Below are 23672 nucleotides of genomic sequence, written 5' to 3' on the forward strand. Positions count from 1 at the left end.
TTGGTTGAACAACAATAAAAACACTTGACTTGACTTGACTAATCACATAAAAAATTGGGTTCTGACCAGTCTCTTGATCAGCAGGCAAATAATTTTAAGGGGTTGAAAATCGAATGGAGCACCCTCTTTTTCGGAGTGGTGTGTGGAAATGAGGAGGGTAGCTGCATTTGAGGAAGTGATAAGTAGGAGGCTGGGGTTTAGGAACTTGTTAAAAAATGGGGCAGTTATTTCGTTTTTGGGGGGGAGTATCAGGGAGATGTGGAGAGTGTAGTTTGGTTTAATTATGTATGTTTATTTTTTTGTATTTATATTTTTGGGGGTTTTGTGTATGTGTGTTATTATGTGGGACCATGGGGGTGTTCGTTGGGGGTCAGGGTGGGATTGTATTAGTGGGGTTTGAATGTAAAATGATGATTCCTTGTATATGTGATTGGTTTTTCTTTGTCATGTACATATGAATCAATAAAAACAAATGTTAACTACAAAAACACCAGATGAATGAGCTATCAGCTGTCTTTTCTTTGGCTTTCTATCTTAATTTTGAATAACAATCTAAATCGAGCAATTCTATGATGTGGCAACTAAAACAGCCAATTGGTTCCTAGATGTTTCAGTTTAGGAATCAATGACACCTCAGTAATTTTTTTTAGTCTGGAGCCCTGAAATTGTGTGAGGTCACAAGAAAAAAGTTTCATCACAAATAGTACACAGCCTAAATAGATGTGGATATATGAAATCAGTCACCCTCTTTACAGTGAATGCATATGCCACTATACAGTATATGGACTAGGCAGCAATTTCAGAGTGTTTTGAAAGGGAACTAACCAGTTAAAAGCTAAATGCCAGTTGATTAAAGTTACCTTTGATTGGTCTTTGACACATGGCAACAGCGAAAAGATAAAACATTCTCGTGAACGAGCTTGACAGGCGAAGCGGAACCAACTCCGCCTACCGTCTGTTTATGTGCGTGTTTGCATCAAGTCGTTACATGTTATGCTTTATTCATATCAGATCTATAATGCATGTAACATGAGTATTATTTTTCTGTTGATCATTATGCAGACACACATAAGCCAAACTTCCTTGGCCCTAAACGCATCCATGATTCTATAGTGCTCAAGTGTTGTACATGTCTGTGCTGTCTAAATTAAGAACATTCAATAAAAACTTTTTCCAGCATATTTTAGAAACTACATATGAATAGTTAAAAAATTATTAAATCGAATTGCAAACAAATGTCTGATTTCACGATGCATTTTAATTGTTAGGTAAATAATCTTAATCGAATGGAAGTCAGTATTTACACCCCTATAAGGTAGGCTAAATAAAATCACTGTTTGAACAACTCAACAATTACCATCACTGGGTGTCTTTATCTGTGAATAAATGTTAAAGGAACAATTCACCCCAAAAGAACAATTCTGTAATCATTTCTTCATCCTAGTCTAATCCCATAAGTCTTTCTATCTTCTGCGGAACACACAAGGATTTATTTAATAGCAGAATGCCTAAACTTCTCTTTTCTAAAAATGTCAATTTTGACCATTCAATTCAATGTTGGATGACAACATTTTCAAGGTAAGATATTCAGTTTTACAAACCAGTCTAACAATAGAGGCTCAAAAAAACAACCTAAGAATGCATGGATTTAAAAAATATTTTACAAGTTCTGAAAGAGTCTTTGATCACTGGTTGACAGTCCCTGATATTTGGTCATTTAAATGATCTTCAGGTCAAGGAGGAATGCTTGATTTTGGGTTATTTGCAGGAGGCAAGTGCTCATCTGGGTTCATATGAGGGTATGTATTGAGAATTTCTGGGGGGGTGTGCATGGACTGGGGACTGGACTGTATATTGGGAGGGGGCTGGGGCAGGAGGCTTCTTAACCCTGCAAACAACTGGTTAACTAAGGCCTCCATAGAGTGGGTGTGTTCGGCAAGCACTCTGGAAATTAGCCGTTCCTCTCGGACATGACTCTGTTCCAGCTGACGCTCCAGCCACATGTTTTGTGAGTGCTGTATTCTTTCCAGAAAATCTTGATACTGCACATGCAATGCAGTGCAACAAGGCCTTCTGCTTTTCAACATACCTGAAAAGAACAAAGAGAAAATGAGCAAATATTTGACCAATACAATAGCCGCAAAAAGTATCTAGACACTTAAAGCTGAAGTGTGTGATTGCTGCATCACAAAATGGAATTGAATAAACAAACATTGTTTCCCTTCGACTTAAATTGGTTGTACAAATAGAAAGTCCCACCCTGAACTCATAACATTTGGCAAGCCAATGTTGCTGTTGCATAATGGTATGATATTTTTTTCTTCTTCTGCGGAACACAAATTAAGATATTTTGTAGGATGTATGACGTGTTTTTGTCCATAGAATGAAATGATTTGTCCAAGTCAATGGGGCCCAAAACTTTTAAGATCCAAAAAGGACATATAGGCAGCATAAAAGTAATCCATACAAACTCAAATGGTTTAATCAATGTTGTCTGAAATGATATGATCAATTTGGCTGAGAAACAGATACAAATGTAAGTCTTTGTTCACTATAAATCTTGACATCTACAACCTCCTTGGCATGTTCATGAGAGTAGCTCGTTCACACACTTTCTTGTGCATGACACTAAATCACTAAAAGTGTTGCCAGGTTCGTTCCGGTTATGGCGTCTTAGTGGGAGGCTGCATGTGCGTGAGGCTCGCTGTTAAATCCCTTGAAACTATCCTTCACTTGGACCAATAAACATAATTCTACTTGTTCTTGACCCACGCGCTTTTACTGGACAATATGCCACCAAAAAATGCTAAAACTGGCCAACATCCGGGTAAAACGGCTTCACAAGGCAAAGGGGCCAATGTGGACACGGCTAATGCTAGCAAAACATCGCTGGATATTCCCAATGAAGCCAATATATGGGAGGCATCGGAGACTCTAGAGACACCTGAAACGCCGGAGGCGCCGAGTCCGACAAATAGTGACCTTCTCAAGGAAATTCTGTCGTTAAAAGGTGACATAGCCAAACAATCTACCGACATGCTGAAAGCAATTAACGATATAAAAGGAGATATACAGTTACACTCTCAAAGAATCAATGAGACGGAGGAGCGAATCTCGCAAACAGAAGATGATGTAACTTCTCTTCAAGGCAAAGTTAAAATACTGGAGAAAACTGTGGAGACCCTTTGCGACAGAATTACAGAGCAAGAAGACAGAAGCAGACGCTCTAACTTGAGACTGGTTGGGCTGAAGTGGCTCCGAGATACACTAGGTGAAGGTTTCACCTCGCCCCCATCATAGAGAGAGCACACAGGATCGGGCCTATTAACCCTAAATCTACATCGCCACGGGTGGTAATAATGAAGTTTCTGAACTACCGGGACTGGGAAGCAACCCTGAGAACCGCCAGGAAAATGACGGAGGTACGCTATGAGAATCAATGAGTCGCCTTTTTCCCTGACCTCTCCGCAGAGACACGTAAAATGCAGCAGCGCTTCAACGGTGTGAAAACCCAGCTTCGTGCACTGAATGTTCGGTATGGCATGCTGTACCCAGCTCATCTGATCATCACGCACAATGACAAACGCAGGATTTTTAAATCGGTTGTTGAGGCTGAAGAATACGTTCAGGAAATAAGCTTGCAGACTTGTGAAGACTCCGTGACTTAAAGCTTTCTCTTTCGTTTCTCTTGCAATGGAGCCACTGACGAGTATGGCCATAAAAATGGACAAAATTCAACGGATAATTTAGTAAGTTGCCTTTTTGTTAAAATACGTTACTGGCACGATTGTCTTAAGATATGTTTCTTTTTTCTTTTTTTTGTATTATTGATATAGATTTTTGATTTATCACGCACTGTGTGCACGTTTATGTGTGTCAAGTTTTATTATGGTCCAAACATTTCTACTACAGCTAGCCCATGTGTGGCTATGTTATGTGTGCAGATTTACACGTTACCCACTATGTGGATGAAACGTTTTATATAACCCAAGTTCCTAGTCTTAAAGGGTTTAGCATCACATTTCGTTTGGGGAAATGTGTGGGGTTTTGTAATAAGGGGCTCACTCCATATTTTTTTGTGTTTGATGACTTTACATGGCCTGAGATATTTTCAATTACATAATTTATGTTTGATACCGCTGTTATAAATGTGTCTAGTTGGAATGTAAGAGGTCTGAACAAAATTGTCAAGCTTAAACAGGTACTGGGCAGAATTAAACAAATGAAGAGTACAGTGTGTGTTTCTTACAAGAGACACACTTGGTAGATGAAGATGTAGGTGGCCTGGTCAGGTATTCTCCTCTAGTTTTACGACTCATGCAAGAGGGGTCATAACATTGATTCATAAATCAGTTCCCTTTGATCTAAAAGATAAATATTTGGATCCATCTGGGAGATTTATTATACTTATCTCTACATTAGTCAACTTGGTATGTTTATACGCCCCCAATGGGGATGATCCTGCCTTTTACCAACATTTCTTTTTAACTATGTCAGCTTATAGGGGCCAGTTCATCATCGGAGGAGATTTTAATTGTGTGATACATCCTGTAGTAGACCGTTCAAATAGCTCCGACAAATCTCACCAACAAGCCAGGAAAACGATTGGAAAATTTATGAAAGATCTTAATTTAGTGGAGATTTGGAGACAACTTTATCCGAGCAAGATTGAGTATTCATGTTTTTCTGCTACCTTTAAAACATATTCTCGGATAGATTTCTTTTTGGTTTCTTCTGGTCTGGTATCTATGATTCAGAATTGCTGGTATGAGACTATACTACTCTCAGACCACGCCCCAATTATCTTATCAATTAAGTTTCCCAATTATTATTCATCTCCACTTCCATTTCGGTTTCAAGCTAAATGGCTGAAGTCCGCAGAATTTGAGGAATTTCTTGAAGAAAAAATAACGGAATATTTTAATTTTAATTAAGACCAGACCAGTGCATCAATAAAATGGGAAGCATTTAAAGCCTATATAAGGGGGGAAATAATGAGCTACACTCGGCATAAATCTAAAATACATCTAAATAAATTGAAAGACATTGACAAGCAAATAAAGGAACTGCAGGACCAGCTGTATTACTGTGATGACACTGAAAATTATAAAAAGCTTCTCCTATTAAAATCTCAATATAATGAACTCACTACCAATAAAATAGCAACTAGTTTACTGTGGTTGAAACAGTCATACTATGATCAGGGTGAGAAGGCAGGAAAACTCCTGGCTTGGAGGCTTAAAAAAATACAGAAAAGTAGGGATATTAATTCAATTGTACTTGACAATGGAGAGAATTTAGTGGATCCAAAATGTATAAATGACGCTTTTGCAGAATATTATGAAAATGTATATACATCCCAATATCCAGATAATATGGATAAACAGGATCAGTTTCTGGACCAACTTCAATTCCCAACCTTGTCTGAGGAAACTAAAAATGGTCTAGATGGAAAACTGAGCATTCAAGAACTTAAGGAGGCACTTGCCCATATGAATACAGGCAAAGCCCCTGGCCCTGATGGCCTGTCTATTGAGCTTTATAAGAGATTTTCAGATAAATTATTACCTCATCTACTTGAAATGTATAATGAGTCCTATGAGAAGGGCATCCTACCCCCATCCTTAAGATTGGCAGCTATTTCACCTCTGTTAAAACCAGGTAAAGCTCCGACAGACATGGGCTCATACAGGCCTATATCCTTGATGTCATGTGACACCAAAATACTATGCAAGGCTCTAGCTCGGAGGATTGAATCACATATTCCTAATTTAATTTCGAACGACCAAAATGGATTTGTTCTTGGCCGCCAAGCTTTTCACAATACCCGCCGATTATTGAATATATTATACGAAAAACAGTTTGCCATGGATCATGCTTTTCTGTCATTAGATGCCGAAAAGGCGTTTGACAGGATCGAATGGTGTTTTCTTTTTGGAACACTCAAAAGATTTGGCTTGGGAGAAAAATATTTGAAATGGATTCAATTACTATATACAGAGCCCATAGCCAAAGTTGTAACACACAGCCAGTTATCGAGACCTTTTAGCCTATGTAGATCGACACGACAAGGACGCCCATTATCGCCCCTTCTTTTCTTGTTTGCTATCGAGCCACTCGCTATGGCAATACGTAATTCCCCTGATATTACTGGTATTCAAATCGGGGGAACAGAACATCGATTGTCTCTTTTTGCAGATGACGTCATTTTGTTCTTAACTGATCTAGGGAGGTCTGTCCAGGCTGTTGGCCAAATTCTGAAGATGTTTGGTGAATTCTCAGGGTATAAAATTAACCAAAAGAAAAGCTCCCTGATAATGCTGAACAAAAATAACCCTACAATACAGACACAATTTACATGTACCTATGAAGGCTTCACTTACCTGGAAATTAAAATAAATCCTGACATAAAGAAAATTGTATCTATTAATTATGATCCCTTAGTAAAAAATGTATTGGATTCCTTAGAAAGATGGGGTAGGATGCCAATTTCTATGATAGGTCGCATTAATATTATTAAAATGTCCATTCTCCCAAAATTCTTATATCTTTTCCAGTCCATCCCCTTACACATTCCAGCCTCCTCCTTTTCCTCCTTGAATAAAACCTTTACCAAATGTATATGGAATAGTAAACGCCCCAGGCTGCGGCTCTCCCTTCTATATCTGCCCTATGACCGAGGGGGGCTTAGCTTGCCTAATGTTAAGTTGTACTATTGGGCAGCTCAAGTTGTGCTGCTACTTATTATTTTTCTACCACTGATACACCATCTTGGATACACATTGAGAACAATACATTGAAGCTACCTTTGACAAATTATCTTTATGCAGCTGAAATCAAACAATTATTAAAAAACACGAAAAATCCTTTTCTCTAAAATACAATATCAATCTGGCACCAATCTCATTCTGCCTTGTCGGAGGTATCTAAGCTCTCATGTTTGTCGCCAATTTGGGGAAATTATAGATTTAAAGTATTGATGTCTTTTGAGCAATTGGTAAATAAATATGGTTTGCCCAAAAAACATTTTTTTAAGTACTTACAGGTTAGAAGTTTCATTACTACCCAACTAAAGTCTACTGTGAAACCCCCACTCTCCACTATAGAGAACATAGCCATTAACCATCATCAGAGTAGAGGCCTGCTTTCCAAATTTTACAACATTTTACAACTTTCCTCAAAAGAAAGTAGTCTTTCCTATTTACAAGCATGGAAATCTGATTTACAAACAGAAATTTCAGATGATGAGTGGAACAATTCTTGCCTGTTTGCACAGACGCAAACTATTAACACCAGGTTTAGATTGCTGCAGTACAAATGGTTATTTAGAACCTATATTACTCCTGTAAAACTTCACCATTTTAATTCTAATATTCCTGATGTCTGTGTAAAATGTGGTGTAGACAAGGGCACTCTTCTTCATTGTATGTGGCAGTGTCCGGAACTTCAGACTTTTTGGAAGGAGGTTACTACATTTATTTCCTGTTTGATTGAATGTAACATGCCAATGGACGGTAAACTCTGTTTGCTGCACATCTTTCCTAAAGGGACTACCAAAAAGAGGAATCTTGTTAGTTTCGGCTTATTGCAGGCTAAACATGTAATCGCTCTGAACTGGAAGGACACAGAAAGACTAAAGATAAACCAGTGGATTAAACTAATGTCTAGCAACCTGGCACTGGAGAAACTGACCTATATTGCGAGAGGGAAACTTGAGGATTTTAAAGATATGTGGTTGCCTTTCTTGCGCCTTGTAAAAGCCTGTGACATGTAAACTATATTTTTTGATGGAGTGAGCATGGGGTTCTAGGGTGGGGGGAGGCTTTGTCTTTTTTTTCTTTTTCTTTTTATGTTTCTCTTTGTACATCCTTTCTTTTGTATGTCTGAAAAATGTTTAAAATTCAATAAAGATATCTGTGAAAAAAAAAAAAAAGTGTTGCCAGGTTAATGTTTTCACACCCAGCTGGGCAATTTCGAAAATGCAGATGCAAGTTTTTTTTGGACACTTTTAAAATCTATAGCGGTCTCCAAAAGGTTGACAATAAAGACTAGAAAATGCAATGTCTGCTTGATGTATAATGATCCCGGGATTGTGGACCTGCACTGTTTTGAAGACTTTACTGTGTTCCAATCATGCTGGATTTCAATGTCATTAGATGACAAATGGAACTGGTTCTTGTGCGTCACATGACGCCATCGATACACTCTCCATATGATTTTCTAGTTTGTTTCAGATTATCATTGAATAACCACTTAAAATTGGATCTGTTCCTCACCCAAAGATCATATGGCTTCAGATGACATGCAGAAAAGTGTGTGATTTGAATGGAAAACATTTATGATGCTTTTACATTGATTTATTTCATTTTGGAGCTTGATGGATCAAGTCACCTTTCCCTTTCATTATATGGAAAAAATGACCACGATATTCTTAAAAAAATTACATTTAAATGTTGTGTTCCACGGAGGAAGAAAAAAAAGTCAAAAGTAATTGAAGTAAAATAAGGGTGAATAAATAATTACAGAATTTTCACTCTTGGGTGAACAATCCCTTTAACTGTCTAAATCATTTTGGGGCTACTGTCAACAATTGACACAGTTTAACACAGTTAAACCATTTGATTATTCAAAGATAGATTGGGACAGACCTTGAACAGGAGGTTGCCTGGAGGTGGATGGCTGTGTACAGGTGCTGTTCTCTTTAGAGATGGATAGTTGGGTGGATGTGGAGCTTTCTGTAGAGGTGGAGCTCTCATTTGATTGCTGTGTGAGGATGAGGGGATCATCCTCTATTTTCACGGACTGGATTTCTTGAAATCCACCTTCCACGTCATCCACTTCATTGTCTTCAACAGACAAACCCTTAAGGTTAGAAATTTCACACAGCTATCACAACTAAAACGGCTTATATTAAAGAGTTTCCATGCATTCTTCGATCAAGCACTTAGCTGCTCTTTACATTTACTTCATGCATTATTTTCTTCCAATGGATGTTCTTAAATTCTTCTTATTCATTATAGTCCATTTTTGAATTAACTTATGATCTTAGATTATTTTATTTTTATGTCTATTTTTTTGTTAAGTATTATACCAGTTTGAATTAACACTGTGATTAAACTGTTATAAACTTGCATTGCTTAGATCCCAATAAACACAGATCCGGTCCCCATTTTTTGTGAACCAAATCCTAACATATTAGGAACACTCTCTTTAGGTTCCAATTTTTAACAACCATGAACTAATGTTCCTAGAACTTTGATGGGAGATTTTGGTGTGACAATCTAAAAAGAACGTAAAAAACGTTCTCTAATGCGGTTTTTTTTAGGCGGCCAATGACCGAAGGTGCTGGATCTCTATTGTTATTTGTTAGGATTTTTATTAGGGTTAGTGTTTGAGTCAGGCACATGCATAATTTCATCAATTTGTGATGCTAGTGGGCACAATAACTTAAAGTCCTATTTGTGCAACTGTGATTAAAGCATTTAGGGTTATGGGTTTGATTTACGGTTAGGGTTCCACAGGACCTTTTCTGTCAAATCTGATTATTTTTTTCATTTTTCCATATGTGCTTGGCCCCCGATAATTGCCGCTTGCTGCCATATTTTTGTTTTATTCTTATAACCATAAACTAACTTTCCTAGAACGCTGCAGGGAGGTTTTTGTAAGACAACCAAAAAAGGTCAGCTATGGTTATACTAGTGTACCATACATCTATAATTGTATGTTATCTATAACTGATATGATGATTTTAATATTTCCAGATTTATTTGTTTTTTTTTCAACAAACCTTCTATACCCTTAGAAAAAAGTATGTGACAGTACTGTGGTATTACCAGTACCATTCTACACTGTTTGAAGAGGAAATAAAATTGAAAATCTGGAAATAAAAATTACTTTGAAGCAAAATGCAAATAGAAGCATTGTGCCTAGTGCTCCCATAATTTTGGACACCACTGTATAACATCGTACTGTATTATTGTATTATTATATTATTCATATTCCATGGATAGTCCAATGGTATAAACAAGCACAATGAAAGGATTCTTTAGTGTGCTCAAGGGCAGCAAATACACACTTTAACTCACCATCATCACATTCATCCTCAAAAAGGAAACATTTGCTTTCCGATAGAGGGGATCCGACTTTGAAGTCGATGTCAACTTCGGCTTGGTTTGACATCACCAAAGGTCTATGTCCGAAAATGTCTTCCATTGTATCAAAATGCTTAAAAGCTGCATTCGAGCTGGTTTGATTTAGTTTTTTTGCCTTATAGTAAATGGATTTGAGTGTTTTCCAGCGGTGTTTCACCTGATCACATGAGCGCACAAATCCAGCCTGTTTGTGTTTAGCACAAACCTTCCTAAAAATGAGACTGTTGCGGTTCTTACGCCCGTCTTTATAACGATCTATATTCATCTCTTTTAATGTTTGTAAAAGAAAATCTGTCTCCTCCTCGCTCCAAAAATGTGTGCTTCTTCGGACGCTTGACATCTCGAACTGCCCACAATAAATGTCTAATGAACACAATGAGGTGTTTAATTGAGGCAAAATTCAGATTAATGTCAATTGTTTGATTCGGATTTCAACGCGCCGAACGGAGAATGGTTTCCACGAGGATTTGTACCGCCCCTAAAGACCACAGCCAATCATAAGGCTCCGCTCCGCCCCCAGGCTTTCGAATGTCCCAATACGATTGGTTGTGATGTGCTCGACAGCCTGTCAGTAAATGTACGGGCACATTTCTCTGTCCTCTGCAATCGGATTATAGCATTCTCATGACGCATAGCCTAGAAAATCATGGCCCAAATACTTATGTTTATTCACTGACCGCCTTTATAAGCACGTTTGTTGGGTACAGCAATACATATGAAACCTAAAGGTCGGCATGTTTGCTGTTACTATTGCAACCCTGACCAGAATGGAAATGTGAACTTGTGGACATGTTGTAGAGAACAAGTTTTTATTTAGAATCAGCATTGCAGTATATTCTTTTAAGCACAGTATTCATGCATCCTATTTCATCATTTATTTGTTTTCAATGACAGCCAAGGGTGAAGATTTTACTTTATTTTATTATTGTTTTGGAAACTACGCCCCTCACGACAGAATTTGACATTTTGATATTAAAATATTACTGTTTCTAAATGAAATAAATTATCAGATTAAGAGGCATTAATACAAATACTAATTCGTACAACATCACTAATCAATTATCATTTACAGCTACGTACGTGTATCTGAATATGAAATGGCTTGTTCTGAAACAAAACAACACAAGACTACTAGTTTTTATACAAATCGCATCGCTGTCCCTGTATTACCTTCATGGACCAACAGGGGGCACTGTTTAGCAGAAAACGTATCGTGTCTGTGACTTATATTTTGAAAAATCTCGATCGTTGCTGCTACGTCCACTGCTTTCACTGATGGAAATGTCACGAAATAATACATGTTCTTTGCTTTTAACGTGTTCGACGACTTCATAAGCTAATTAAGAGTGCATGTTAATTATATATGAATGTATGTATTTGACAGAAAAATGTAAATCTAATCGACGATAGCTGTTGTTATGGGCGACTCACTGAATATGTATGAATGAAATTGCGTCTGGCTTCATGCGTGTTTTAATGATGTAAACATGGACAGGCCGGACACTACTTTCACTCTGGCGTATATAGTATTCACACTGTGTTTTATTTTTACGCCAAATGAATTTCGTTCGGCTGGTTTTACGGTTCAGCATCTGTTTTCAGAATTGCTGGGCAGTGAAGACATCTGCTTTATTCAGCACCACATCAGGAGAACCACACTGACTCTACTCGCCCACTGCTTCTTACCGCTGGGTAATGTCACGTTCACGATTCTTGATCTTTAGTTTTGGTATTCTTTTTGTATGTTAGTAAATAATATAAAACCCTAAAGGCATTTTCTACACAAATAGAAGCGATACAAAAATGACCTACCGCTGTGTTTTATATGCTATATATTGCATACTGTTCTCACTAGTGCATCTCATTTTTAATTTGTCAAAGCAGTGTACAACAATAAACGATTCAAACTGTAGAATGTATATTGTTAACACTGACCTCATTTGAGCATTGTCCCATTTTAGGGATGTCCCATTGCATTGTGTGCTCTAGTTGAACACTGAGCATTGTGTTGTTCCATGCATAGCTACAGACCATTCTCAAACTGAACATGTATACTAAGCTCACTGATTCAAAAAACATGATATTGATACTAAAGATATATACTGACATGAACTGATAAAAAACATGTCCTACTTACAAATGTTAAAAATCAAGACATTCATAATCACAAAATTCTTTAGAAAGTTATATTTTAAGGAAATATGTATACTCAAGCCATTTATTACTTAGAATTTTAAATAGTTATATAATGCATACTCTATACTTGGAAGCACATGTAACTTATCTGCCAAACAAAGTGTTTAAAAATGCAACACTTTGGGAAAGTTTGGGATCTGTAAAATATCAAACAATACATAAAGTAAACTTTAAGTGATATTTTCCATAAAACTGCCTATAAAAGTTGTGTCCTTACTTGGTGTCAACGCTGTCAGATTTGTTATAATCCTGAATAAATCAGAAAATGTCATGTTCAGCTGTAACTCTGAGTACCCCTTTCCCAGTTCCTGTTCATGGTGGATGCAACAGTAAGACATGTGTTCTGGCATGCTTGACACATATTTCTTTATTATTATTATTTGAAATAAAGTTTAAATCTCTGCGGTCACAGATTCAATATGTTAATTTCCTCATCCCATTCTGATAATTTCTGTTAAGAACTGTAAAATAATTTCGGCATTTGAATTTAGATTATAGAAGCAGCTTCAACTGAGGAAAAACTAAAGGGCTCCAGAATACAACACATGGTTAAGATGGAAAAATATTAAAGCTTGTCAACTCGCTCAGAATTTTCAGAATAGGGAGAAAACGGAAGAAAAAAATGATAGAATGTATTTTATCACTGCTCCTTTTCTGAACACTATTATTAGATAAAGACTTGATAAAGAATTAAAACTAAGATTTAAACATGTTTTGTCCCTTACCTGTGATCTCTGTGAGCTATACTAGAGATAGCGTAAGTATAGGCTTGACAACACATGACTAACATCACACAATAAAATAAAACATAAGAAGCATTGCACACTTCAAATAACATTGTTTTTCCGAATGGTTGATGTCACCTCTAGTGTGTGTGTGTGTGTGTGTGTGTGTGTGTGTGTGTGTGTGTGTGTGTGTGTGATGTCATTTTATAACATAGACCTCATAGAACATAGACAATCATGTGAAATGTAAAAAAAAAAAAAAAAACCTCCACTATTAGTGGTTAAATTACACATTTACCACAAAAGAATACAAGCTGTTGAGAGAATGCAATATTACTGATGTAAAAAACACTATTTGAAAAAAGTAATTTTTGATCAAATCTAGACAGAAGCATCACTCCAACACCATATTCTTGAGTAACGCTAATTTGGTACTATAAAATCACTTGCAAATATCAAACGCTTGAAAGCTATTTTATTCGTTAAATGAAGATTAACGTTGTATTTGTGTTTGTTTTGTGTTGCCACAGTATGCAATAGACTGTCAATATTAGATCAAAAATGGCAAAAAACAAACCCCTTTCTCTAGAAACTCAACAGTCAATCATTGTTTTGAAGAATGAAGGCCTTACAATGCTTAAAATTGCCAAAAAACATTTCATACAAAGATGTCCACTACAGTCTTCAAAGACAAAGGACAACTGTCTCTAACAAGGACAGAAAGAGATGTAGAAGGACAGATGTACAACTAAACAAGAGGATAATTACATCAGAGTCTCTGGTTTGAGAAATAGATGCCTCACATGTCCTCCGCTGACAGCTTCATTGAATTCTACCCGCTCAACAGCAGTTTCATGTACAACAGTAAAGAGAAGACTCAGGGGTGCAGGCACTTATGGGAAGAAGTGCAAAGAAAAAGCCACTTTTGAAACAGAAAAACAAAAAGAAACGGTTCTAGTGGGCAAAGAAACAGATAATTGGAAAAGAGTGTTATGGATCTTAACCCCACTGAGCTTTTGTTTGATCAGTTAGACTGTAAGGTGCGTGAGAAGTGCCCGACAAGACGGTCAAATCTATGTCAAGTGTTACAGGAAGTGTGGGGTGAAATGTCTCCGGAGTATCTGAACAAACTGACAGCTTGAATGCCAAGAATCTGCAAAGCTGTCATTGCTGCATTTGGAGGATTTTTTATGAGAACTCTCTGAAGTTGTTTAAGAAGTTCTGAATGTTTTTTCAAATTATAATAGTACTTTTTCACATTATTAATGTCCTGACTATAGATTGTGATCAGTTGAATGCCACTTTGGTGAATAAAAGTACCAATTTCTTCAGCTGTAAGAGCCACATCTGTACATTATTCCAAACTTTTGGCCGGCAGTATATATATTTTTCGGACGAGACGATAAACTGAGGTCCTGATACTCTGTGTTCATTAAAAATCCCATGGCACTCCTTGTAAAGAGTAGGGGTGTAACCCCAGTGTCCTGGCCAAATTCCCCATTGGCACTTCTCAGTCATGGCCTCCTAATAATCCCCATCCAATAACTGGCACTATAACTCTACTTTTTCCTCTCCACCAATAGCTGGTGTGTGGTGAGCGTACTGGCCCACTATGGCTGCTGTCACATCATCCAGGTGGATGCTGCACACCGGTGGTGGTTGAGAAGAGTCCCCTTGTTCACTGTGTAAAGTGCTTTGAGTGTAGTATCAGAAAAGTGCTATGTAAATTTAACATTCAAATATAACTCTCCAATAAGTGAAAGGAAAGTATTTGGGGTGATAAAAACCGTAACTTGTACTTGGGACTGAAAAGGCACCAAATTGTAGGAATGACACATTCAAACAATTGCTGTGTTTGCATACTAGACATACTATGTACTGCATACTGTTTAAAAATAGTATACAAGTACACTGTATGTTGCAAAAACAAAATTGATTTAGGCTGTTGTGCACTTCATTGTTGTCGCATGACCTTACTACATTTCCAGATTACTTTTATATTTATAAGCTTTCAAAATAATTTAACAGTTTTTTTACAATTGCTATGACAATTTTTTCAATACTTTTAACAAATTTCCTAAACTCTTAACGCACCAACACACCTACAACACACAATTGTCAAAACAATTAATTTCATGCTCAAAATCACACATTGTAAACTAAACTCCAACACTAATTTTCAAAATAAAATAATACACTAGCAACAATACACTATGTCTACCAAAACACTGCAAACATGTCTCAAAATCAAATAATTTTTCAAAACACTAACATATGTTCTCGTCCAACAGGAAGATTTAGTCAATCATAGCACAATGTCATAAAAACACTAACATCAGATGGAATTACAGAAACTGCATTATTTTATATGTGTCAGGTCTTATACAACAGACAGTATATTGTATTGATCATAGATTGTGTTTTGCACTGCAGTTTCTTTTGAAGCCTCTCTACATTTTTGTTTTGTTGGGTTTAGGTCTTTTGCTGCAGAAATTCAATAAAAAAAGACCCATCTCAGAGTGCTTTATAGAATGTCTTCATTTTTTCATTACAGTAACCATACAGAGACAGAATTGCTGCAATAAAGACTTTATTTGCAAAAGGACATTACTGCAAGATAACAAAAATATGCAATATAGCTGCCATTTATTATGTGAAAATACAAAATATACGCCAGCACCAGAAGAAGAAAAAAAGAAGAAAAAAAAAAGAGTCATCTTCTAATCTGCCCAGTCTTCTGCATTTGGCCACATGTTCTCATCCACATCACACCTGATATCTTCTCTGGCAAGGCATCGTGGGAAGAATCTTTTGGCATGCCTTATCCGCCCCTGGCAGTGTTCAATGTGATGTCTTGGCATGCAGCATCCATTGCATCCAGGAGGGACATTTGGTCCTGTGGATGATGGTCAAAAACCTTCCATCTCCAGGATGAGAAAAACTCCTCAATGGGGTTGAGGAAAGGGGAGTAAGGAGCAAGGAAAAGGGACATCATCCTAGGATGGGCGTCAAACCATGCTGTGACTGCACGGGAATGGTGGAATGCCACATTGTCCCACTCCTCTCCCATGCCCTTGTCCTTGTCCCACTCCTCTCCCTTGCTCGTGACCTACTCCTCTCCCTTGCCCTTGTCCCACTCCTCTCCCTTGCCCATGTCCTTGTCCCACTCCTCTCCCATGCCCTTGTCCTTGTCCCACTCCTCTCCCTTGCCCTTGACCCACTCCTCACCCTTGCCCTTGTCCCACTCCTCTCCCTTGCCCTTGTCCTTGTCCCACTCCTCTCCCATGCCCATGTCCTTGTCCCACTCCTCTCCCTTGCCCTTGACCCACTCCTCACCCTTGCCCTTGCCCTTGACCCACTCCTCTCCCTTGCCCTTGACCCACTCCTCTCCTTTGCCCTTGTCCTTGTCCCACTCCTCTCCCTTGCCCTTGCCCCACTCCTCTCCCACTCCTCTCCCTTGCCCTTGACCCACTCCTCTCACTTGCCCTTGACCCACTCCTCTCCCATGCCCATGTCCTTGTCCCACTCCTCTCCCTTGCCCTTGACCCACTCCTCTCCCTTGCCCTTGACCCACTCCTCTCCCTTGCCCTTGTCCCACTCCTCTCCCATGTCCTTGTCCCACTCCTCTCCCTTGCCCTTGACCCACTCCTCTCCCTTGCCCTTGTCCCACTCCTCTCCCTTGCCCTTGACCCACTCCTCTCCCTTGCCCTTGTCCTTGTCCCACTCCTCTCCCTTGCCCTTGCCCTTGTCCCACTCCTCTCCCACTCCTCTCCCTTGCCCTTGACCCATCCTCTCCCTTGCCCTTGACCCATCCTCTCCCTTGCCCTTGACCCACTCCTCTCCCTTGCCCTTGTCCTTGTCCCACTCCTCTCCCTTGCCCTTGACCCACTCCTCTCCCTTGCCCTTGTCCCACTCCTCTCCCTTGCCCTTGTCCCACTCCTCTCCCTTGCCCTTGTCCCACTCCTCTCCCTTGCCCATGTCCTTGTCCCACTCCTCTCCCTTGCCCTTGACCTTGTCCCACTCCTCTCCCTTGCCCTTGTCCCACTCCTCTCCCTTGCCCTTGACCTTGTCCCACTCCTCTCCCTCTCCCTTGCCCTTGTCCCACTCCTCTCCCTTGTCCTGGTATACGTCTTCCTCTACTTAGTGCAGACATTTTTCTTTCTTTTGTTGCTCTATATTGTTCCCTTTCCACAAAACATCAGCCCAAAAGGTCCTCTTTTACATTATACCATATGGTCATGCGATTGAAAGAACCTCAACACCTGAGTGTGTTTCCTAGATGGGAATCGGCTGTGATTTATATATTTGCATAATTCAATCAGCTGTTTCTCAGCAACAATAGAATAAAATACAGAGGATATATTTGTGTTTCAATTCACAATATAAACAGCTGTTTACCATACATGTTTTTAGCCTGTAAGGTTAGGTTTAGAACATGGTGTTATCTGTTCTGACATACAGTGTTAAAGCATTGTTAAATTTGGCAGTAAAAATCCATTGTTTTGGTCTTGTTTGAACTTGTGTGTAAAAGAAGTTCAAGCATTTTAAATATGTGTTAATTGTTTGCATTTTGTGTTAAAGCAACAAGAAATGCGTTAATAGTATAGCTTACACAGACGGATGTAGTGTTAACTGTGTTAAGAGTTTTGGAAAATTTTTAAAATTATTGAAAAATTTGTCATAGCAATCGTAAAAAACTGTAAACACATGAAACATACAGTATGTTTGCCATCATTAGTCCCAATCAGTTTAAACACAATGTAATTATTTTGTTCCTGTTGTATTTTATTGTATTTTTATTATTGAATGAAAAGTTTACTGTGCACTGCATTTTCAATATGAACACAAGGGCACATTGATGTAATATGTTCATAATTCATTAGATAATATATTTTCTTTTTCTATGATTGAATAGTTTGATGAACACTTGGCATCTGTGAACATCTTTCCTCATTACTGTGTGTATAGTTTTCTGATCAGCACATAACACTTGTGTTACACCTGTGTTGCAGGTTACTACATCGGAATGTGTTTTGCCTCTCCAGAACAGAATCTCATGTACGTCCATCATGCAAGTAAAGGATGGCAAATCTACTTGGGTGTTACACTGGCCATCCAGCTTCTAAGCTGTGCTCTTGCTTTCTATTGGTCCAGACGTGGATGGGCGAATCATCCGATATGTAAAGCACTGAGTGTGCATGCATTACCCCACTCCAGCTGGAGGGCCGTCGCGTCGTCCATCAACACAGAGTTTCGCCGTATTGACAAATTCACTTCAGGTTCTTTGAGCGCAAGAGTGATAGTCACTGATACTTGGGTGATGAAGGTCACAACATACTACTTGCATGTTGCATTGCATCAGAACTGTCATTTGACTGTCACAGACTCCAAGCATCACAACCTATCACCTGAATTAAACACACCGGTACAGATTGTCACCATCACCGTTGCCAGCATCAACCCAAGAGTCAAGTCTTTTGACATAAGGTAATTTCTTATTGTGGATATGTATTGTAAAAAAAATTTTTTTAAATGCTTTCTTTTAGATGTGCACTATTAATTTAAAAAAAGAAAAAGAAAAAATGAGATGCCAATACATTTTCCCATTTGGGCAATTGGATTCTTAAGGCCATGAGGGAGCAGAGAATTGCCTGCTTGCATGTGTAGGAGTGTCTGTGTGCAACATATCACATTGACACTACTATCATCTGTCTGCAAATATGATTTAAACAGATTCACGCACCTCACGAAAATCCAGTGTTTTCTTCCCGTCCAGCGCTCATCTAATATTGTCCTCTGAAGCGTGTATTCCATCAGCCAGAATCAAAAACTTCAGGATAAGGATCAAATGTTCCTCTAATAATTCACAAATCATGATGATCAGTCCGTGATGATTCAAGCAGGTGTTCCACGGCATTTAAACTTTCAGTAGATTGCTGCTGCTCTCGCTAGATTCGCACAAGTGCGTAAGTGCGACTTCAACGTAAAAGCGTTTCATGTGCACTATGAGTAAATGCCATATTCTCTGCGCACTGTATGTACAATTTGATTGGGTCTTTTATGAGAAAATGCGATTGGTAATGCGCAAATGCCATAAATCTTTGCTGGTCTACTGTGTGTACTGTCATTTCATTCTTTCTAATATATTAACAAGTACGTAATGTAGAAACTAATTACAACATGTTATGACTAAACAGAAATCAAAAGAAACTACTATACAATCTAAGTATAGTAACTAAACTAAAGTACATTTATTAAATCTTGTTTTTTTTTTAAAGATAATTCAATATAATAAAAGTTTATCAAAATAACCAGGGTATCCACGGGTCCTCAAAAAGTGTTAAATTAACTTTTTAAAATGTAAGGCCATAAAAAGTCTTAAATTTCGTAAATTTTGGGCCGTGAATAGAGGAGAAGCTTAAAACTGCAGAATCTGCACAAGTCAAAATCTCTCTCGTGCATCTGAGCGTGTGCAGAGAAGCGCATATTTACTGATCTTACAATGTTACACATGTATAAACCTTCATAAACCTGTTAATCCGAAATGCAAATGCTGTTATTTTGTGTATCTAACTCTGTCACTTCTGCTTATAATCAAAAAAGCAAGCTTACAATTTGCAAATGCTCGAGGTTGGAGCGATCTTTTGATGACTTTCAAATTGTTTCGCTTTCTTATTTTACATCACCATTTGCAATAATTGTAAAGCTAACAGAACTACTCAGCTGCAGAGTTACACCTGTTATATCTCTCATCGCCATCTCTCTTGATGGCGATGAACGTGTATGTCCATATGCAGAGAGTAAAGAGCAAAGAAATTATGTTCAATAAAAACAGACTATTGGGTCTGCGCTTTCTGATTTCATTAGTTATATTAGTGTAGGAGGAAAACACAGGAAAAACGCTTTGAGACATAATCACTTTGCATTACAACCAGCATTGATGCTATGCAGCGGAGTGTGTCTTGTCAGTTCTTAAGTAAAATAAGAAGCACATTGGTCACTTGATGAGAACACTTGAAGAGCCCTCAGCGACAGAATTTGTTTTCAAGCAAGGCTGATGTGCTTTTTTAGTTTTTGAAGTCATTAACTTTTAGCAGGGAGTCCCGACAGTCAAGTGATTACCAATTTCCGCTGGCAGACTCTAATGCGCTTCGTCTCTCACCTACTGGCCGGTGATTATATACATGAAGCTCACACCTGAAAATCACTGGAAAAATCTGCTTAATTGCATTGCTGATCTCAAGAACTAGCATAGTAATTAGCCTATACAGTATAATTCTTATCCTCAAATGTGAATAGGAATGTGAACAATAGTAAGATTGCTGTAGATATAATGATTTACATTTTTGTCTTTGTTTTGTGACCAAATAAATAAATTAAATCTGTTTCGCCAAACTTGAAATCTTTTTTAGCTTCCATCACAGAACATTTTTGTCGAGTCCAGATCATTATAGACCAAAACACTATATACTGTTTTATAGAAAATGACAGCAACAATGTGATGAAAAATGATTATTTTTAGTGCAACCTTTGTGTATGACTCATTTATTCTCCTCAAATGATATGCTACTCTAACTGTTCTTTACCCTCCAGATTGAAATCTACAGAGTACGTTGAGCTACAAGAGAAGCTGCATGCACCAATCAGAAATGCTGCCAATGTTGTCATCCATTTGACAATGAGTGAGCTGTTTTTGGAGACCTTTATGTCTTATGTGAAGATGAATGAAGTTTACAAGTGCCCAAGTGGACAGGTGAGCACATCACCAACCAGTCATTGTTTACAATGTTTTAGGATCTGAAGAGGCCATTCAGGAATAAGGGAAATTAAAATGAATTGTCCAATGTACTACTAGACCACCTTAAACGAGTGAAGAATTTCAAGTACTGTTAGAGTATGTATTGTAACTACTGAAGACTGTTCTTCTCGACTGTTAAAGAAGTATGATGAGTGTGGCAGGGTGGGGGGCGGGGCCGGGTCGTGATTCCGCACACCCGGCCCCTAATCAGGCTAATCAAGCCTCCGAGAGGGATAAGGGCCGACCGGAGATGGCAGTGAGACAGCGAGAGATAGCGTTTCCGGGCAGCTGTCTGACACCTGTGTGTGTTTGTCTTTTTGGTTAAGTTCATTATTAAATATCATTTATATTGTCAAGCCAGCTCCCGCCGCCTCCTTTCCATTAGTCCCTTTACATTGAGTTTTAAAAAGACAAAACTTTGGTCCTCTGACTGTCAACATGTTTTTTTTGTTCATGTTTTCATTCTTTTTAGGAACTGGAAGCATGTATTGGATGTATGCAGGTGAATGCCAATGTGAAGCTTGTGCGTGTGTGTCAGGAGGAAGGTGAAGGTGACTGCCAGCACTGTTACTGCAGACCCATGTGGTGTCTCACCTGTATGGGCAAATGGTTCGCCAGCCGTCAGGACCAGCAGCAGCCGGAGACATGGCTGAGCAGCAGGGTCCCCTGTCCCACCTGCAGGGCCAAGTTCTGCATTCTTGATGTCTGTCCCATTCATTGATTGAATATTACATCTTCAAGCTTTTTATATCTTTATGCCTTTGAAACACTCACAGATCACTTCAAGGGGACATTTTTGTATCAGATGTGTGTTGTGGTTAGATATGTGTTGGTAAGTTAAATCCACCCATCCCATTTAATAAGGATGCAGTAAAACCTCACCTCCATACCGCTTCAAAAATATTTGTGCCTCCCAAGCTAAACACATATCTGATTATAATGGGGGTGTAATAATAATGAAAAAACAAAGGTTATACTGCACCCCCTAACATATAAAGAAAGAAACAAGAAATTATATTTTGCTTAAAGAAAATAAAGACATTTTCATAAAGTTGTTTAAAGAAAATAAGAATTTGCATTGCAACAATATTTTCATGCTAGCTAAGCCCCCCCTTTGCCTTAATGCAAATATATCCCATTCATTACTGTAGTGCCAGAAAAAGTGTTACTTTGCAAAGTATTTATACATAATTATTTAGTATGTCTTGCACTAATTTTCAGTTATACTGGAAAAAAGGCATACATTTTACTGTGATCAAGTAAGAATTACTGTCGTACAGCTATGAGAATCGCTATTTACAATAATGACAATTGCCAAATAAAACAATAAAAAAAAACATTGAGAATTTAGATGCATTACAGTAATAACACACTGGGGAGCAAATGTGCTGAATTTTCATGAAAATACATTGAATTAAATCAGTTTACACCGTATCAAAAGTTGAAATATCAAGTTAATCAGCGTTTGGCTTCGATTCTATCACGCTGGGTTTATCTGCTTTAGTTTGCTGTAATGTTGCTTCATTTTCATTTTATTTTTGAAGGTTCAATTGATTACAGATGCTGTCAGACATTTACTTTAAATGCAAACTCTGATTTGAATTGAAACCTTTTGCTTAATTTTTATAATATTGCTGCTGCAGAAATGTGATGCACATCAACTGATAGTTAGAATTGAGTTGTGTTTCAGGCATAATGCTTATAAATATTGTTGAGAATAAATATAAGTTTGAGAAAAAGCCATCTCTGATCTTTGTGAAAGAATCTCTTCCTCATAATAAAGATTTATTTTAGTGAGTTGCTGATCATTGTTTAGGTGCATTATGAGGATTTTGGACATTGGGATTGTATTATTTGTATTATTTTGTAGTTGATTTTACATTGTATGTTTTTGACACTCAAAACCAACCAAAAGCTTGAGCTACTTTTGACATAAATATCACTTCACAATGTACAAGCAAATAACTCCGCTTTCACTAGCACAGAAGTCTTTAACATAAAACATTCTTCACACTTGATGCTGGTATTTTTCATATCTGAACTCAAGCAAGGCCATCATTTACAAAGAAAACATCTATATTCTTTTAGACACAATGCACACTTTTACTGCCATTTACTGTTTCAATATAAGATTGTATGTTCTGAACAGAAACCAAAATAATGATTGATTACTGAAAACGTATGTTCATGTAAATTTTAGCGATTTATTTGTGATTTATCAGTTTTTCCACTGGTGTTTTGCTAAGTGTACTGAAACTTAACAGTAATTGAAACAACCAAAAATATAGAAAGAACTTTTAAAACATTTATTTGGCTGAAAGAGTACATTTATACAGATATTTTATTATTGAGACCAGTCAGACAATGCAAAAGGAATATATACATAGAGTAAAATGCACAGTCTGAACAAAAGAGGGTTTTTTGACAAGCATAACACTCGAATGTATATAAAATAATTCCCATATACTGAACTGTCCATTATACTAGTACAATAACTCTACAAAACTTTATACAGGAAATGTACATTCATATTACAATGATATAAAGAAAAAAAGGTCAAATTTAGTATACATTTACATTATTAGCTGACTCACATGAATGAAGAATTACATGACATTAAAAGCTTTCAAACTTCAAGTGGTGACCAAAAGTGAAACAGCAACGTGAGAATCAACTGACTATATCAAGACATTTTAATGATAAAATAGAGAAAATGAAAATCAAACTGAATAAAGATTGTAAGAAGATTTATTGTGCTCAAATGAACCGCAGTAAAGCCCAGATACAACATTCAAAAGACCC

At 37.8% G+C, this 23672-nt stretch overlaps 3 protein-coding genes across 5 annotated transcripts in view; 1 reads left to right on the forward strand and 2 right to left on the reverse strand.

The window, feature by feature from the left end:
* Positions 1-1148: 1148 nt before the first annotated feature.
* LOC127663291 (uncharacterized) lies at positions 1149-10602 on the reverse strand. 2 transcript variants are annotated; one of them, XM_052154802.1, is made up of 3 exons: positions 10086-10602; positions 8649-8846; positions 1149-2089 (listed from the first exon to the last, which is right to left on the reverse strand). In XM_052154802.1, the coding sequence occupies exons 1-3, from the start codon at positions 10489-10491 to the stop codon at positions 1734-1736; spliced, it is 960 nt and encodes a 319-aa protein (XP_052010762.1). In that variant the 5' UTR covers positions 10492-10602; the 3' UTR covers positions 1149-1733. The 2 variants fall into 2 exon arrangements, with proteins under 2 accessions (XP_052010762.1, XP_052010763.1); XM_052154803.1 differs by having other exon boundaries at positions 8649-8862.
* Positions 10603-11420: 818 nt separating this feature from the next.
* Positions 11421-22841, forward strand: LOC127663290 (E3 ubiquitin-protein ligase TM129-like). The gene is made up of 4 exons (XM_052154801.1): positions 11421-11843; positions 18085-18559; positions 20666-20825; positions 21343-22841. The coding sequence occupies exons 1-4, from the start codon at positions 11639-11641 to the stop codon at positions 21589-21591; spliced, it is 1089 nt and encodes a 362-aa protein (XP_052010761.1). The 5' UTR covers positions 11421-11638; the 3' UTR covers positions 21592-22841.
* A 343-nt stretch (positions 22842-23184) lies between these two features.
* Positions 23185-23672, reverse strand: part of LOC127663289 (misshapen-like kinase 1) — an 88947-nt gene continuing 88459 nt past the window's right edge. For both annotated transcript variants that reach the window (XM_052154798.1, XM_052154799.1), the window contains one exon: positions 23185-23672. This exon is cut by the window's right edge and continues 2591 nt beyond it. The gene's annotated coding sequence lies outside the window, so the exon portion shown is untranslated.

Source organism: Xyrauchen texanus, chromosome 23 (genome assembly GCF_025860055.1).
Source record: "Xyrauchen texanus isolate HMW12.3.18 chromosome 23, RBS_HiC_50CHRs, whole genome shotgun sequence".
In the NCBI taxonomy this organism is placed as follows: Eukaryota; Metazoa; Chordata; class Actinopteri; order Cypriniformes; family Catostomidae; genus Xyrauchen; species Xyrauchen texanus.

Bases quoted from the DNA above. Each gene is read 5' to 3' on its own strand.
- LOC127663291 (XM_052154802.1), bottom strand. From the start codon at position 10,491: ATGTCAAGCGTCCGAAGAAGCACACATTTTTGGAGCGAGGAGGAGACA. The intron at 8,847-10,085 runs GTGAGTTAAAGT...TGTCTGTTGAAG, and splicing joins TGAGGATGAATGTGATGATG to ACAATGAAGTGGATGACGTG. The intron at 2,090-8,648 runs GTCTGTCCCAAT...TGTTCTTTTCAG, and splicing joins CAGGCAACCTCCTGTTCAAG to GTATGTTGAAAAGCAGAAGG.
- LOC127663290 (XM_052154801.1), top strand. From the start codon at position 11,639: ATGGACAGGCCGGACACTACTTTCACTCTGGCGTATATAGTATTCACA. The intron at 11,844-18,084 runs GTAATGTCACGT...CCTGTGTTGCAG, and splicing joins CCACTGCTTCTTACCGCTGG to GTTACTACATCGGAATGTGT. The intron at 18,560-20,665 runs GTAATTTCTTAT...TTTACCCTCCAG, and splicing joins GTCAAGTCTTTTGACATAAG to ATTGAAATCTACAGAGTACG.